General features: G+C 37.6%; 1 protein-coding gene across 6 annotated transcripts in view; it reads right to left on the bottom strand.

The window, feature by feature from the left end:
• LOC132908412 (semaphorin-2A) overlaps nucleotides 1-17,206 on the bottom strand; it is a 564,200-nt gene that overhangs the window by 16,069 nt on the left and 530,925 nt on the right. For all 6 annotated transcript variants that reach the window (XM_060962447.1, XM_060962437.1, XM_060962455.1 and 3 more), the window contains 3 exons: nucleotides 9,943-10,005; nucleotides 7,935-8,042; nucleotides 6,424-6,694 (listed from right to left, as the gene is read on the bottom strand). In XM_060962447.1, the coding sequence (XP_060818430.1) occupies nucleotides 6,424-6,694; nucleotides 7,935-8,042; nucleotides 9,943-10,005 (442 nt within the window). The remainder of the gene's footprint in view (nucleotides 1-6,423; nucleotides 6,695-7,934; nucleotides 8,043-9,942; nucleotides 10,006-17,206) is intronic.

Consider the following 17,206-nt stretch of genomic DNA (forward strand, 5'->3'; position numbering starts at 1 on the left):
TCTCTCTCTCTCTCTTTCTCTCTCTCTCTGTCGATTTTACATTATGCGATGGCGCACGGAGCGGAGAGGCCGCAATCTCTTTCACAGTTCACCGATTAAATCGATTGTCTGACGCTTCGCCGCTGGAAGTTTGATATATTGAGGCATGGAAGTCGGAGAGAGAGGAGAGACGAGATGGGAAACGCGACAAGATAAAAGAAGAGAGGGGGATAGTAGAGACGAGGAGAAACACGGCGGCTGGGACAGGAAAAAGGAAATGTCTCGATTCGAGAGAAACACGGCGGGACCGACGAGTTTTGATTGGACTCCTCTCGTCGAGGTGAAACGGTATTGTAGAAGAGCAGACGCGGAAAACGCTCTAGCCACGGCACTCTCGATTTCGCGCCGCGAGAGGAATAATGAAATCACCCTTGGGGCTAGTTTCATAAAGTTTACAAGTAGCGCGGAGAGACGTTATCTCTCACGCGGCCAAATATGAAATTCTATTTTCCGCGGCTCGACCGCGTCCATGCTACCCATTAGAGACGACATCTCGTTAATAAATACGCCAAATTACTCGCGACCGGTTAATATTCGCGAACTTGCTTTTCTCTTCCTACAGAACCCTAACCCGCGACGATATTTCCGTGGAGTTTCCAAATTCGCGTCAGCCTTTTCCTGTAACCTGTGTGGCCCTTCTTTCCCAGGCCCAAGTTTCCAGGAAGTTTGTATTAGTTTGACAGACTTGACCGACGATAAACGCAGTTTTGCCAAATTAATTGAATGCGATGTTTAGGACCGATTTCTAATTGTTACGTCGGCCGACAGGCTAAACGGGTCTCTGCCTAAATCAGATCACTCACCGCGGGCAAGATAGCATCCGGATGTCCACACATCCTTGTACCACGTACCCTCAATAGTCTTAAGGACTGGATCTGCCACTGTTTTTTTTTTATTTCCATTTTAATCTAAATAATTTTTTTTAAATAAATAATTTTTACTTTTTCCCTCTGTTATAAAGAATGTAAGATGCGATGTTTGCGAAGTAACATTGTCTACTAATCGTTTTGAACAGTAAATTTTCGATAAACTGCACGAAGAATTCGGATGTCGTTTACTACACCTACGACCGACTGCGCGCGATGATAGGGACCAGTCCTCTTAAGTAGAGCCACGATGCAAATGGGTTAACACGAAGCTATTTCTACCAAAACCAGCCACAATGACTGGTCTTTAAAAATACGTAATAATAAAATATTTGTATATTTATTGATTTATTACTTTCTTACAGAAGCAATTCCATGTTGTATAGTACATTTTTGGTATTATTAAACCATCTGGGACTACCATCCCTAAACGAGAATTGACACATTTATAAAATTGTAGAACCATTTTGACTGGTGTGGTATTGCTAGCATCTAGCGATCGATCCGGAATTTTCCTGATAACTGATATCATCATATTGAATGGTACGCGGTAAAAATTTAAAAAACGTGTGGCAAATTGTGCAAAACGAGGAAACTGGTTAATTGGGGTTCGATAAACAGATTGCAGAACCCTTTTACACTTTGACAGGTACCAGTCATTTCGATTGGTATTAGTATAAGTAGCCTTGATACAAAATTATTTTCAGTTTGGATACATAGAAAATAAAATAAAACTCATTATGCAAAGGTCATTACATCATTGCGAAAAAAATATAACATGCAGTAGAAATTTTAAAATAAAATTGTAAAACCAGTCAATTTGACTAAAATGTAAGTGGAATTCCGTTTATTTGTACGAAATTATAATCAGCGTCTGATTAAGTGAACTCTCGGTGGTTGAATTCACTTATCTGCAAGTGAATTCCTATTATATAAACGGAAAATCATGATAGTGACGAGAATTCCTGTTACATGAGCTCTAATTATGCGTATAAATTACTTGTTCTCCGACAAATTCGTATTATTCAATCTATTTCGTTTTGTCTCCGAATGAATTTTTATAAATCAATGTAGCTACTAACCGTTCAACGTAATCGTTACTCTAAATAGAATAATAAACGAACGAAAGCACGATGGTCGATCAACGAAAATTCATAATATAATATAAAATCTGACGCGAACCATTTTCATTTAATTAAATCATAATCACTGTATGCGGAAGATTAATAAATCCACGGCCGCTGTTCCTCTCCCGAACGTTCAGTGTCGTTAGAGGCACACAAATGAACGCGACCAAGAACTCGGCGTTCTTCGTAGCGTTGCGGGCACGACAGCGTCCCGTAGAAGGAAACAAATGACCGAGAAGCATCGGATCGTCGTTTGACACGGGCAAGGATCCGTGAAAGTGGTCGGTCGATTATTCAGGACTCGTTAAGCTCTATCCCAGCCAGCCACCGCTCTTTTTACCTCAGCCACCCGGTGTGTTCCAGTGCTTCCGTTCACAGAACGCGCGATCCTTTATCCACCCCTGCTCGCACCCACAAATCGCATCGATCTTCATTCCACATACTTTACCGCGTACGCACGAACGAGACGCTCGAGAATCGAAGGAGTGAGAGGATCAGAGAGAAAGAGAGAGAGAGAGAAAGAGAGGTTGGAAACAGAGGAGCGTACAAGCAGCGGAGCACGTGAACCTATCCGTCTCTCGGGTCTCTCTCCTGCATTTAATCAACGCCTCTGTTAATAGACAAACTCGATGCGGGGAAATGGCTCTTGATGGTAACAGTGCTGGCCTTGAAAGCGAGGGCAAAAGAGCGTGAGGGGCGAGAGGAAAGGTGAAAGGGTACCGCCTTCAAATTAAACGACGAAACAAACGGCTAATCATGCATCCCGCTAGTAGCTGATGCGAAGAGGGGACGAGAAGGGCTAGGAAGATACAAAGTGGGGTCGACATCGTCCTTCTCCTTCACTTTGTGTTACTCCTTTCGTTTCTCGCGACCCTTTGGAAATCCAACAGTCGGAGAGACGAAGGGGTAAAGCAAGGTCGAACGTTACCGCCATGCTTCGCATGAGAACGACACCCTAATGAGAAATATAAGGCAAACTACCGGTCCGAGATGCTATTATTTCGCGTGGCAAACGCGAAACTCGCCGCAGTTCACCGGCACAGAATTATCGTAGACAAGATACACGGGACGAAGTTGAAATTAATTGATAACTTCGCTTGAGATTTATGATTCGGTTACAACTACGACTGTAAGAAATACCTTCACGGCACGCGGCGCGAATGAAATTGTTTCGCCACTGTCTACGTGACTATTCTCCTTCGAAGGACTATTCTTCGCGAACACGGAGACGCGGTGGTTCGTCGCTGTCTTCACGCCTGCTTTTACTTCCGAGCATGCGTTTTCGCTTATAGACGACGAAGAAGAAACGAGGATTTGTTCGTTACGTTCGAGGATTCTGCGTGTACACAGTTTGGTTAATTAATTAAAGCTCAGCTAGCGGGATAATTCTAACGAATTTCTAGTTTTTGCATATGTTACAAAGAACTTTGAAATTATACTTTGTCATTTTTCAAATACTTATATAATTTTGTTGGTTACCGATAATTACGTGGATATCGATTTACCCAATTTATTGCTTATAGGAATTTTTCTAAATGACTCAAATTTATTTCGCATTGTGTACACATTTTTGTTTTAATTGTGTCAAACTATTGTTCCTGTTCGTTTAATGTAAAATTGTTTGTAAGATTCTTCGATGGTAGAACATACGAAACATAACAGAACATAAAGAAGTGTGTTCAATCTTATAACGTATATATTAAGCTTTCAACTGCAAATTAGAGGTGCTGAATGTGAATTTTAAAATAACACGTGCATCCAAGGAATACATTAAAATCATTGCCTAACAATATCGAGTATCCTCAAAATTGCAAACGGTACCTTTGCGCCTTTTCAATATTTTCCCGAACAAACAGCATCGTTAATATCACTCCGTTATTACACACTTACGCAATTACCGCGGCGCCGACATTACAGAAGGTAATCACAATCAAACGAACCAAACAAACGTAATTCAAACAAATCAAAGCTGTTCGAACGCGTTTGAATCTGATTACCGCATTCCGCGATCCGATACCCGGAACACGTTCTAATCTACATTTTCCAATTTCAACCCCCTCTCTCGAATTCCAACTGGTGTTTCGTTCGGTAACGAAAAATCCAACGAATCGCAATAATCCCGGCTCTCTCACCCCTCTCCAATTCAACGACCTAGCTAAAACTGATTAAAGATCGGAATACAGAGCCGATGGTAAAAAGGGAGTTTCTCTGTGGCATCGACGCGAGAAAATGTTCTCTTCTTTCGGAGAAAGCCTGCCACCGACGAACATTTAGTGGAAGAAAAACCAGTGGTCGGGTGTTATTTTATTACCCCGTCGATTTTTAGAACCGACACCCTCGCTCCAAAGCCCGACTGTATACTGGCTGGTCGCGTTACCCTTCGAACCGCTTTCTATATCTTTCCCTTGCCACGACGACAACCTTCTTTACACAGTTTACCGTGGAAAAGCGTGGAGCACGCTCAAAAGACGGAAATGTCAGTCCCTTCGACCTTTTCGGAGAACAGACGCCGCGGTATCGGCTTTATACGCAACTATTTAAGCGAGGTTATACGCGTTTCTTGCAACGTTCAGACTTCGCTTCAAAGGGTCTTGCGTCCTGTAACGAGGGGCTCATTTTTCTTTTTCAGTTTCTTCCTTTCTTATCTTTTTTTTTTTTTTTTTTGCTTCTTCTCCTTTCGCTGATTTCCGCATATTTCCGACGGGAAATCCGCGTTCAGATTGTAATGAAAGTTTCTTTGTTGATGGCGCGAGTCGTAACAAGCACCTTAAGTGGTGAACGCTGACTTCTATCGCGTCTGGGGAGCACACTGAGAATCGATGAATATTCAGTATGGGTGAGAAATTGATGTTTTCAATTTTATACTCTCTGTTGGATAGAGTCCCGTTGGCCGGATTCATGGCAAGGTCGTTAGAGATAGCGATCTTTCATTAAAACTTGTGGGTGGAGAAAAGGTTGAGAATATTATGTTTGGTTTACACTCGGTAGGCTCTCGTGGAATGATATACTTAATAGTGAAAATTTGAAGCGTTTAATATTTCTACGTCAAACATTTCTACGAGTATTTCTTTATGTAAATTATCCAAGAAATTTCGGTTTCGCGTGGCAAGAAAGTATACTATAAACTTGGAATGTTAAGAAGATGATAGGAACAAGATTTTGCATAAATACTGAAAAGCAGAGAAGCATGCTCTGAAATATAATACTGTAAAAGATGAGTTACAATGCGACATGGTAAATTAACCAATGAATTTATTAATTTAATAAATATATGCAATAACAAAACGGGAGGATTAGAAAGAGAAATAAATAAATCAGGACAAAATAGGATAAAACTTAAATAAGATAGAATAATCAATAATTAGATAGAAATAATACTTAAAAGTTCAAGCTGTATTATTTTGAAAGACAATCAAAATTAATCTTCAAGCAGCTAACAGTCAGCGTTTATCGTCACAGTAATTAGCTGTCAATCACCAGTTAGTAAGGATCAATTAAAGCACGTTAAGCTAGTTAAGCTCCGGAATTCGAGGGGCTTACCGCTCTATTTCCGTGATAGAAGATTATTAACTGATGTTGCATTATACATGAAAATCTATCGATTCTTTTATATTTACCATTAATGCAGCAAACAAAGTAAAGACGGCTAAAGAAGTTTATCTTCGCAGAAATAATAGATTAAATTCAAACAAATTATCCTCGAAAATAATTAGAATTCATTTAGACTTATTTTAGCTTTCTTAATAGGTATACATTTTTTTTAAATGCCTTAAAGAACCAGTTCTGGATTAGTTACATGATTCTTTGAGAAGATACAGATCTTTTTTGTTTTAATATGAAGTATATTATCCTCCTTAGTTACAATATATTATATAGCATTCCGAAGTATCCGAGAGAACTTACTTTTTTACGATCTTTGTATTTCATTTTTCAATATAAAATATTTGATCATCGTTTCATGACAATCTGTACAACATAAGTTTGGCTTAGAAGATAAAAAATACAAGCAACTTCAAAAAGTTCAATGTTTCGAAAAATGAACAAATGTTAGGTATCTTGGCCAAGAAAGGCATTATAGAAAATCGATAAAAATGATTTCTATAATTTTGCTCGATAATAATTCTCCAACTCGAAAATTCGATAGAAAAGAAAATCTTCTCTGTTAGCTGGTTCTCATCACAGAAACCGATACCTTCAAATCCCTATCCCGATAACACGGTTTCAAATTTACAGTATTATTACGACGATTTCATCTCGTTAGGCTCTACCAGTCGGTATAAAAGTTCCAGTAAGGTGGAGCACTAATTTTCCGCGGATATTGCCTCGTTTCAGACTAAGAAGAAGACGAAGAAGAAGAAGTAAAAGAAATTGCTGTGCAGAAGGGCACTTACTGTCCAGCCATTTCGAGTCGTACTTCAGCGTCCTCTTGAAGCTGAACGCTCTGCGACCGGTGGTTAAATTGTACAGATCCGTACGGAAGATTACGGTATCGGCTTTCGTGAATTCGGCGTTGGTTCCGGAATAAAGAGCTGGCAGGTCCCCAGGATTGCCCTTTTCCACCCACACCGCCGTCGAATTGTCCGCAGGATCGTAAGGACACTTCGCTATGCCCATTCCCACGCCAGGGACGAATTCGTGGCGAGGCAAATGGGTTAGATTGCTCTGTAACAGATATTCACATTGGACACACAAAGGTAAACGATAATGTTCACTTATGTTGATGTCGTGTTTCGTGTTGTTTGAATTTTCAAACGTTTAGTAGAATTCTTAAGAGTGAAGTAAAAAGATAGTATCGTGCTGGTAGTTCAGCTTCTTTCGTTTCTATTTTGCGTGAATGCTAACACTCGTGTAATTGCGAAGAATGCTTATAATTAAGTAACGAACGTATTAGCTTCTATGTATTTTGTAGAACAATAAACTTTAGAATAAGAAAACGAAGAATTAAAAATCTCTGAATCCTAAAATTCTAATATCTAAGGTTTTTGAATATTAGCTATAATACTACGATTCTTAATTTTTCAAACCTCCTTCAAATGTTAATGATATAGAAATAAAACGTCACAGATAGATATAACATATTAATAATGATACCTTATCAGACAAAAAATTAACGTGGTTGATAATAAATGGCATATCGAAGAAAAATAGCTGTACAGGTGACGGAAATTTTAGGGCTAAAATAATACGTTCCTACGCAAAAGTTGTACGTTACTGTAGGAAACTCTATTACACGCACGGGAGTCGTAATCTTCGACAAAGCGAGACCAATATATTCTTTGACTTCATTACACGGGTACTTGAACGCACGATTCATTTACCTTGCTGCGTAACTGTAACGCCAATGGCGCTGTGTTAGTAGCAGATACCACTCGAGGAATTGATACCTAAATTACACGGTAACGAAGCAGCAACATCGACGTAGACACCGTCGAGAGTAAATTCTGCCTATCTATCTTACCTAATATATTATTTATCGTTAATTACCCATTCATTGAATTTATTAAGTTCTGCTCCTATTTAAAACAAACTATTTAAAGCTTCTATTTAAAATTTTCCTTAAACTTCGCTAAGCACTCTAATAATCTAATAGTTACACGAATTATCTTACAATCATCCTTTTGGACATGATAATTAAAAGTACAGCGTATTTCAATTATAATAAAATTCTTCGTTTCACGTATTCTAAGTATAAAACTATAATCTTGAAAATCATAAATTTCTGATCAAAAAGATACAATACGACACTCTGTTAAAAAGCTCAAAAATTTCATTCGCGTATTTACCATTGGCATACATTCGGATTTGTAACGTTAAAAAATCCTTCGACACGGAAACCGTGAGTTGGACGATGCGGTTGGTGAAACAAACGGCCGAAATGAAGAACAAACACACAGATACTTACATAAATCACCCAATCCTTGGGCGAGTGAGCGTTCGTGCCGCACATGTAGAGCCGATTGCCATCCCCCATTGGTTGGATCACCCTTATGTGATTCCGGCAGTCGAAGTGCTGTGAAAGAAGGGGAAGAAAATTGAATTTTCGACGGATACGTGCGAAGAAACGTGGCTCGGGGTGTGGAAAGAGGCGGCGGCGCGGCGAGGACAAGAGTTCGATGCGTGGACAGGGATTTTTCAGAAAATTATATAGAACGAGGTCGAGGCAAAGGGTTCCGCCGATGGTCGATCACGTCGCTTCGCGTATTTCGCTGCGAATTGGCGCATGGAAAATAAATTGGTTTTGTCGTCACGTAGAGAGTATTTGCGTGGACCTTACACCTCGCCGATGCGTGCACGATGAATACAGAATGAAGCAGCGATAAGCGGCCGGCGAATTGTGCACCTTAAAAAGTCACAGCTTGGGGGCAGATGAAGCGATGAAGAAGGAACAAATCGAGGATTATTAGCGACAAGATTTTGTATTTTTATCTCGAATGAATACTGAACGTAAAAGAATATGATAAATTCATTTTTTGTGATTGAAAAGAGTTGTCAATTTAATGTTATATATTGAAATGTTCAAGAAGATGATAAAGACGTATACGTAATTGAATGGAAAATTAAATGGAAAAATTGTTTTAATATGAAACTGATTGGCAACAGGAATTTTGGATATGGAATTTTAAAACTGTTCGTCCATAAAATGTAGCTTATTATGTATTTCACTCGTACCTCTCGAATGATAAATTATTTTCGTACGTTATTATCTCGTTGCAAAGAATCCATATTTATAATTATTTTAATCGTTCAAATTTTAATTTGGCGCTTTCCATATGTTGATAATTGTAGATTACGAATTAAAAGGAAAGAATCACGGGAGTACGCGTAGCGTTAAAAGTACAGTTATAAACATTGAAAAAGGAGCATCTAATATACATCTCTGGTAATTACTTTTTCAGACACAATACGCTCACGAAATGGAATAAAATAAATGGAAACGATGTTCGCGTCCAAACGTAAATATCGTTGAGAAATCTGCAATTAGCGTGAGTGGGGCCGAGGTCTTCCATCTCGTTGGGAAATTATCGCTATATGAAAACATTATCACCGCCAAATTGGAAACGTCATCAGACGAACGAATCCGTTCTCAATTAAAGCAACGTCAACGCGACCGATCGATACTCCATAAAACGAATGGCTCCAAACGGGGAAACATTTTTCGTCTAAAGTTGTTTCCATTATTCCGTTTCAGTAAAAGTTGCGCAGCTCGTTGACAGCTTTTAACGAATCTGTTCGATATCAAATTTCGTTTAGATACATTCCGCGGCCATAAAATTGAAACGCACGGCCCGTTAAACGGGATTTCACTCTTTTCTCCCTATTTCGCTTCCATTTCTTCTTTGTCTCTTATACGCGATCCATTTATTTTACATGTAAAACGACGAACAACAAGAAATAACGAAGGCAATGCGTTACGATGCCTTCAAATGAACTCGAGTTACTTTTTCTCACAAAGAACGAATAAACGATATCGCGTGCGACCGTTCTTTTATTTGAAATATCGTAGACAATTCCAAAAGAACGTTTCCTTTTTTTCGTCTACTTTTAATTATATCCTTAATTCGCGTTTCACCAGGGATTATCGATACGTCTTTTACCTTTGATACAAAAGGATATCATCGCGTTTATCAAAGTCCATAGAAACCGTGTTTCTTTTCATTTGTTCTCCTTTGTCGAGCAAATCTAAAGAAACTGTAATTTGTTCCTTTTTCTTTCACTATGGAGAATTGTTTACGAAATTTTATCCCTGCCATTTGTCTTTCCTCTACTTTTCTACATTTCCGTAATTACATCAGCTCGGCGTTTCTATTTTAAGCGATGCTTTAATTAGATTACGCTGTTATTAAAATTCCATCGAGAAACGACGCGAGCTGGACCGGTAAACGCGATAATGAAATAAAGAAGTAATTCACCTCTGATTTCCCTTTGGACACACAATTTGCCACGTTGCTGGGCTCCAGATTAAGCGCGTCCCTCTGTAAAAGAAACGAAATCAAATGAGTTATTTTATCGTTCTGTAATATACCTTACTATAATATTAGATATATACCACATTTATTTTATTATCCTACTATATACCTTATCGTGAAATCAAATATGCAGCACATTTATTTAATAGTTAGCTGAATGTACTCTTATCTCATTCGTCCCCAAACGAATACTTTCGTTCATTACGACTGTTCAGAATCTCAAATAAAAAAATTACACAAATTTGCATACCGACGTTTAAATGATGTTAACAGTCGCAAATACAGATGAAACGATTAAAAGCGTACAGCTACGAGATTACGAGATTAAATCTCGTCAGGTAGTTGCTGATAGCCAAAAATGGGACGATCGTTAACAAGCTCAAACATCAAAGTCTCTCGATAAATTCGATTAACGCGTACTTGACGCGATATACAGGCGGTTACAACTTTATAAAATAAGAGATATGAAGATATTATAATTTAAAAAAATGAATTTTTTCCTAATAAGAGCAACGAATCAGTATAATATAAATACATCAAAGAACGAATGATATCAATATCGCAAAAAAATGTTTAATACGAAGAGTTATTAAAATTCGCAGTGTATCGATATTAAAATTTTCTTTACGCGCAACTGTGCTTTCTAACTTCGTTTGCACGTCTATCTTGCGTCATTTTCAGAGATGAAAAAGTCTCGGTCGGTAAGAGATTCACCATGAAAATGAATCGTTTCCTGCAACACGATGAATCACTCGTCCCTCGAAAGGTCGCGATGAAAGCCAGAAAATTGTATTTCTAAGACGAGCGCCATAATTACGAGTCATTCGGAGGCTGAATCTCTTCTCTTGACTGGAACTCGCATTCTTACGTTTCGTACGTTTGACGTTCGTTCGTCGTCAGCCATCGTCTTTTCTCCTTTCCCATACAGCACTTCTCACCTCAGCGGCATTCTTGCAACCGTCGACTGCTCGACACGGTCGACCTTACGGTCGACAACGTGAAGAGGCGTGACGAGAGTGTGCTCGACGGTTCGCAAGCGCGAAGAAGAGGCTGCACTCGTGTCATTGTGCGGATCGCGACGCCGTGGTAGACGGACGCCACTTGCTTTTCCAAAGCTCCCTTGCGAATGTGTCGCCCGGAATAAGGTCAACAGACGGAGTTACGGAATTGAAAAAAGTAAAGAGCACCGTATCAAGTCCGGTGTACGTGTCATTGCTCGCGAATTCCGCGATGAGAGTACTGCTGCTCTTTGATGTTTCACTCTCGTTTCGAACAGAACTTCCGGAGGCTCGTCTTTTGCTATTTACGCGGTCGTCGGCAAATGGATGTCTACTTATCATGTTGATCCAGTTTTTTGATACGACATGGTTTTAGTATGATTTTCAGTTAATATCGATGTTTGTTGGTATATCATATGGATCATTCATGAACCACGTTAATCGAATGCTCAAATTGAGGGGTACAGAAAAATGATGTTAGCAACATTGCTTTATAAATTTAGCTTAGAATTTACATTATTTGTGTCATCTTCCTGTAATGTGTTAACTTGTAGAAGAAAGTCAAGTTTCTCGAGAATCGTATATCGATTGTGCACTTACGTAATGAAATGAAAAAATTGATAAAAAATGGAGTTGATCAGTTGAGGAGATTTAAGAAGCTCAAAGTACGAACCGCGTAAATATTTCCAGCTAGATCTTGACAAATTTTTATTCACTGAAGGTTATAACTTGTAGCCTATAAGTTGGGCAAACTTGCGGATAGTTATACGAAGTTGTTGAAATTCGTATCCGTTGAATCAGCATTTTTAATTTTTCATTGAACTTCGAAGTTAAACCTTGAAATAAAATAATTTAAGATTTTGTCTAATAGATACCGTATCATGTCTGAAAGCTAAGATTTGACAAGTCTACGTGTACTTTGGAAAGATGAAGTACTGTCTGTGAATGCTTATGTGTGCGCATGTCTGTGACGATGAGTCTTCCTAAAGACGAAAAGTACATAGTCTAGCGAGTTTAGAAAGAGCAAGTTTTAGCAAACAGAGCTTTTTGAAATTATTCTTATTCATACAACCAGCCAAGCAATTGCCTTCTTTGATAGTAACGCAAGACACAAACGTATCTTAATCACTATCAGGACTTTTTATTTATTTTTCGTGTTGTCAATTTCGTATACAGCAAAAAATTGTAAAATATATACGCGTACATATTTTAAGTAGAAGTGAAATATTCACATACTTTTGAAGAAGTAAAATATTAAAGAAATATTTCCTTAGGGAACATTTCTCGAAACTTTGAATGGCTATCAAACAGGATTGGACGTCTATACATATGATACAAGAATAAAATACGATATCCAATATTTGTATTCCTTATACCTTTATTCGAATCTATATTTTCCATCACGATTTTCTTGCATTTTATTTTTCTCAACTATCAAGTCGGTATTATTCCTAGCATTTTGAGGGCTTTACGTCGATAATAGCTTGATCTTCGTAGAATCAAGCGATAAACAATCTTAAAATAAGATAAACCGGTAAAAAAAGTCCAAGTTTATTATCGGAGAAGAAACTAATCAAATTATGCGACTGAATTATAGATCGCATCGTTTGTTTCCAGCACAAGCAATTCTTGCAAAATAGAATGCTAAATATAAATTTAATCATTTGAAGTTTTAAAAACTTGTAATAGATATCTGATCAGACGAAAATGACAAATCTTTTATGAAAGTTTATTTCAATTGCATTAAACTGCAAAAAGTAATCGTTTCAAATATATTATTTATATAAAGCTATAAATTATTCCAATTATTATAATTATTTCAACTGTTGTTTCTTACGCTGCTAAATAATTAATTCAAACTTTAAAAACGTCGTATTTATATCTACTACAAAAATATCTACGGACAAAAATATAATTAATTGAGCAGCAATATTTGAAATGTAATCGATTAATATACTAAGAGTGAATTGTTTTTTCACCGTAATTGCATAACCGAATCATTAAATGATTTATAATAAATAGGAAATTCAAATAATCTAAACAATATTATTTAACAGCGAGAAATCACGATTTATTTCTATAATTCTTCTTCAACGTTCTATTAATATGAAAGTCCAGAGATTAACTTGTCGAAAATAATTACGTTTTGTACTCCATTCAACTACGCTTTCGTTAAAATTATTCGATTCATTTTTGTTCTCTCCTTTCACAGAAATATGACAAATTTGTATATATTGTTGCATTTGTTACTATATTTACATTAATATTTATAAAATAACAGGACAGCAGGAATTATTAATGACTCGAACATCGTTTTTAACTGTCTATAAACAATGGAACGTTTAAACTAAATAAATATCCTTTGTACACCAGTGACTATGAGCATTGTTTTCACTAAAATTATTCAAAGCACTTTTGTTCCCTCATTTTAACAACATAACCATCTTCATAAATACTACAAATACGTTTTTCCATACATTTCATATCAAATTTATAAAATATCCGACAGCATGAATTTCCAACTATCCCTTCGTCCATTCTTCGCTCAACTTGCGCGATTCAACATCCGAATTAAACCAAGCTAAATATCGCCATTTTTACGAAACGTCACAAGGAATTTTATTGAAATTGATCTGTGACAGTAAAACCGCAAGGTCTTTCTCCGGTAAACCGGAAAAACGGAAACCGCGAGTTGCAGACCCTTCGGCCATAGATTTCGACGCCTTGGTGGAGCAACCCCTCGTTCACCGTTTCCCATTCAGCCAGAGCATTTCGTGTGCCAGAGGTCGTAGACACGATCCGGAAAAGGAAGTGGTTCGTTTGCACGGTCAATCGTCCGAAACGCGTTGCCTTTAACGATCGATCTCCTGCGGACGTCGCGTGCCGCTCCCCGCTGATGTCACGGCCAGAAACCGCGTTGATCCTCGAAATTGTCCTAGCCTGGGAGAACGCAGGGGGGAGAAACCCGAAACACCGTCCTGTGACAGTGATCTACGGCTAATAAATTAACGAAAGAATTGTTTTTGCTTGCGCACGCGACCACACCGTGATATTTATTCCGACGATGCGGAGGACAGTAACGGGGGACGCACTTGAAACGGGCAAATTATGCGACACGCCTGGTTTTCATGCGTCTGATTTTTAGAATCTCGATGGTGCCACGTCTTTTTTTTTTATTTTTGGTATGTTTCACACTGATGGAGTTAATCATCAACTACGATGAATTAAACGTGGCTTGTGGTGTTACAAGTTCCGAATCTTTATTCCCCTATTTATAAATAATTGCGAATATATAAAATATAAATATACTTGAAATGAAGGTCTTTAATCTCGTTTTGCCTTCTGGACTTGTCTCAGATAATCATCTACAATTGATAGATATTGATAACAATAATAGTTAAAAAAAAAAAAACAATAATTATAGCGAGATCAACTGATCTTAGAGTAATTGAAATATCTTGTTAGTTTCATGTTGAAACTTTCTATACATTTTATGAAGTGTCAATTATTCATTACAAACAAACGTAAAATTTGTGTAATTCAAGTGTTCTTTTTGTTAATCGAATCGCACCAGGTATTTCAATATTTATGGACGATAGTGTATTACTGATTTGAGATAAATCTAAAAGTTCTATTGTGTTCAACAGTTTAATTCGCTATGTGGTTTGCTATGTAAATATGTATACAGTTATTCAGTTGACATATCGGAAATACATAAAGCAACGCTGCAGATGTTGGGAATTATACGTGGACAATTTTTTCTGATCTTATTTGATCATGTCTAAACTTATGTATAAAATAGAATTCAGAGTATACTGTTCAGATATCAGATATTTTACATATAGCACATAATCAATTGGAGCGAACAACGAAAGAAGCTAGAAATATGTCGAAATATCGAGTGAAAGAAATTTAGGGCACAAGAAAATATCACGATATTTCAGCTATGAATACAAATAAAAGAACTTCTGTTACACTCGAAACTTTTTAATCCAATAATACGTTGGAAGAAATATTTTTACAGAAGTCGAAACTTTTAATTAGTTACACCTACAATCCAAAAGTTCGATAGTAAAACTAAGATACAATGAGATACGATATACATAATTTTAGCAGACGAAACACGTTGTTTAATGCGATGCATTGAAAGTAGCCAAAGGAGAAAATTATTTCCTGTAGAAAAATTACACGTTCTCCGGAGTACACAATAAATTACGTTTTTGCGACGTCGCATACGTTAGAGACAATATGTGGTATTTGATCTCGCGATAGGTTTTTGGCGAACGTGGAAAATTATTTGTTCGGGCTGAAGGTAGAATGAATCGCCTCGAACCGAATCGAATCGTCTGGCTCCCGGCAATGGCCGTGTAAAATGGAATTCCTGCGAGGAATTCTATTCTACGAGCTTTTGGTCGCTGGAAGTTCGCGAATCGCGCGACTCGAGCAAACCCGGCGCGTACCACGATTTACGCGGTTCGATTCGAACCTCTCCGATATTCGCTACGATTCCGATCGTTTGGAATACACCGAATACGCCAGAAGGGAAATTTTCGGCCGAGCAAAGACCAACTTTACGCTCTGCTGTAAAGAGAAAATTACCCGAATTTGTTTGGCTCGATATCGTCCAATTTCGTTTCTGTGGATAACATTTCTCGTGTGCTAACTCTTTCACGCGATGGTTAAGTTTCTAATTTCAATTTTTAACTCGCGATATTAATGTTTTTAAATCCTTTGATCTCTTAGCGTTTCAAACGAGCTGGATAATAAATGAAAGTTTTATTGAGGTAGAATAACCATTAGCTGCTACGTTAACTTCATTATTGAACTTTCCACGAATGAAATGAGGTCGATTCCAACTGCTTGAAAAAGTAAATTTACTTTTGATTTATGGGCAAGTTTTTTATATTGCGAATTATTATATTCAGGGGAATTAAGTAAGTTAAACATTCCTTTTTTTTTTTTTCTTTTAAATAGAGATACCCACGTTTTTACACGTTCTTAACGTAGAATTTTTGCTTTCAGTTCAGTAAACGTCTTTGTAATTGGACTCCGTTTGTACGGATATATTATTTCTTGCATGGCTGCGTTTCTATCCGTGGAAAATGGGTTTCTTAAAATGGAAATAGAACTCCTCGTTTACAAATAATTAGTAGCCTCTGTTTTCCTTGACCCGTGGTTGTTAACTGAACGATTCTTAAACACGTCTCGAACATGCAATCACTTTGTAACATAGTACTGGTATTTCTGTCATTATACACGCGCGGAATATATTAATTGAAACAAAGGATTTATACCGTGCGCACAGCATTTTCATGTTCGATTAAAGTCCTTTTTCTAGTTGTCAGAAAAGGTGCTTATTAAAAGCACATTAATAACATTTCAAAAACAGGTTACGCGAGTATCGTTTCACACTAGTAGACTCGATGTTTGATTTCATTCGATTCCTTTTCCTTTCAACGCGTAAAACACACTCTTCTATTTAATAAAAATACGTCATTATCGATACAGCATATTGATTGCCAAAGTACGTCTAAATTACACATGTAGCCTTCAAAAGTAATGCTCTTTCGTTTAATAAAAATATGTCGATATCGACACATATTAACAATTCGTTACAATACATGGTGATAACACATTGCGTACGGGTCACGAGATATCTCGTTTTAATGTTTTTTCGACTAAATCGATGACTTAAGCAACCAGAGACAAATGTTTTTTAATGTTACCTGGGTAATGAAGCCTTGCACATTCTTGTGACAAATGATTAGCAAAACAACTGAATGTTGACATTCCAAGCATGTAAAAGCAATCAGTCAGTATAGTCAGTAAATCGGTAGATCTGTGCTGATGAAAAATATGCGAACCCTGGGAGCACGTTGAGCGCCGTACGCAATGTGATAAAAAGTAGTTAAAATAAAATGTCGAATGCGACTCATATGGCAAAGCATTAAACTACAATTCCATATATGGCATATCATAAAGCAACAATACCGATCAACGTACAGTACATTCGTACAATCACGGAAACGTTCGATCGCAGCTGTACATCCGCGACATCGGGTAATCACACGCGTACGTCCACAAACACGCTTGTCCTCAAACACTAGCACCCGTCCCTTCAACATATATATAGCCTTGCTTACCTGTGTACGTACGAATATATAATCGTGCACAAACACGTGCGCGACAGGCTGCGGATCACGCACGTG

Source organism: Bombus pascuorum, chromosome 1 (assembly GCF_905332965.1).
Source record: "Bombus pascuorum chromosome 1, iyBomPasc1.1, whole genome shotgun sequence".
NCBI classification, from domain to species: Eukaryota; Metazoa; Arthropoda; class Insecta; order Hymenoptera; family Apidae; genus Bombus; species Bombus pascuorum.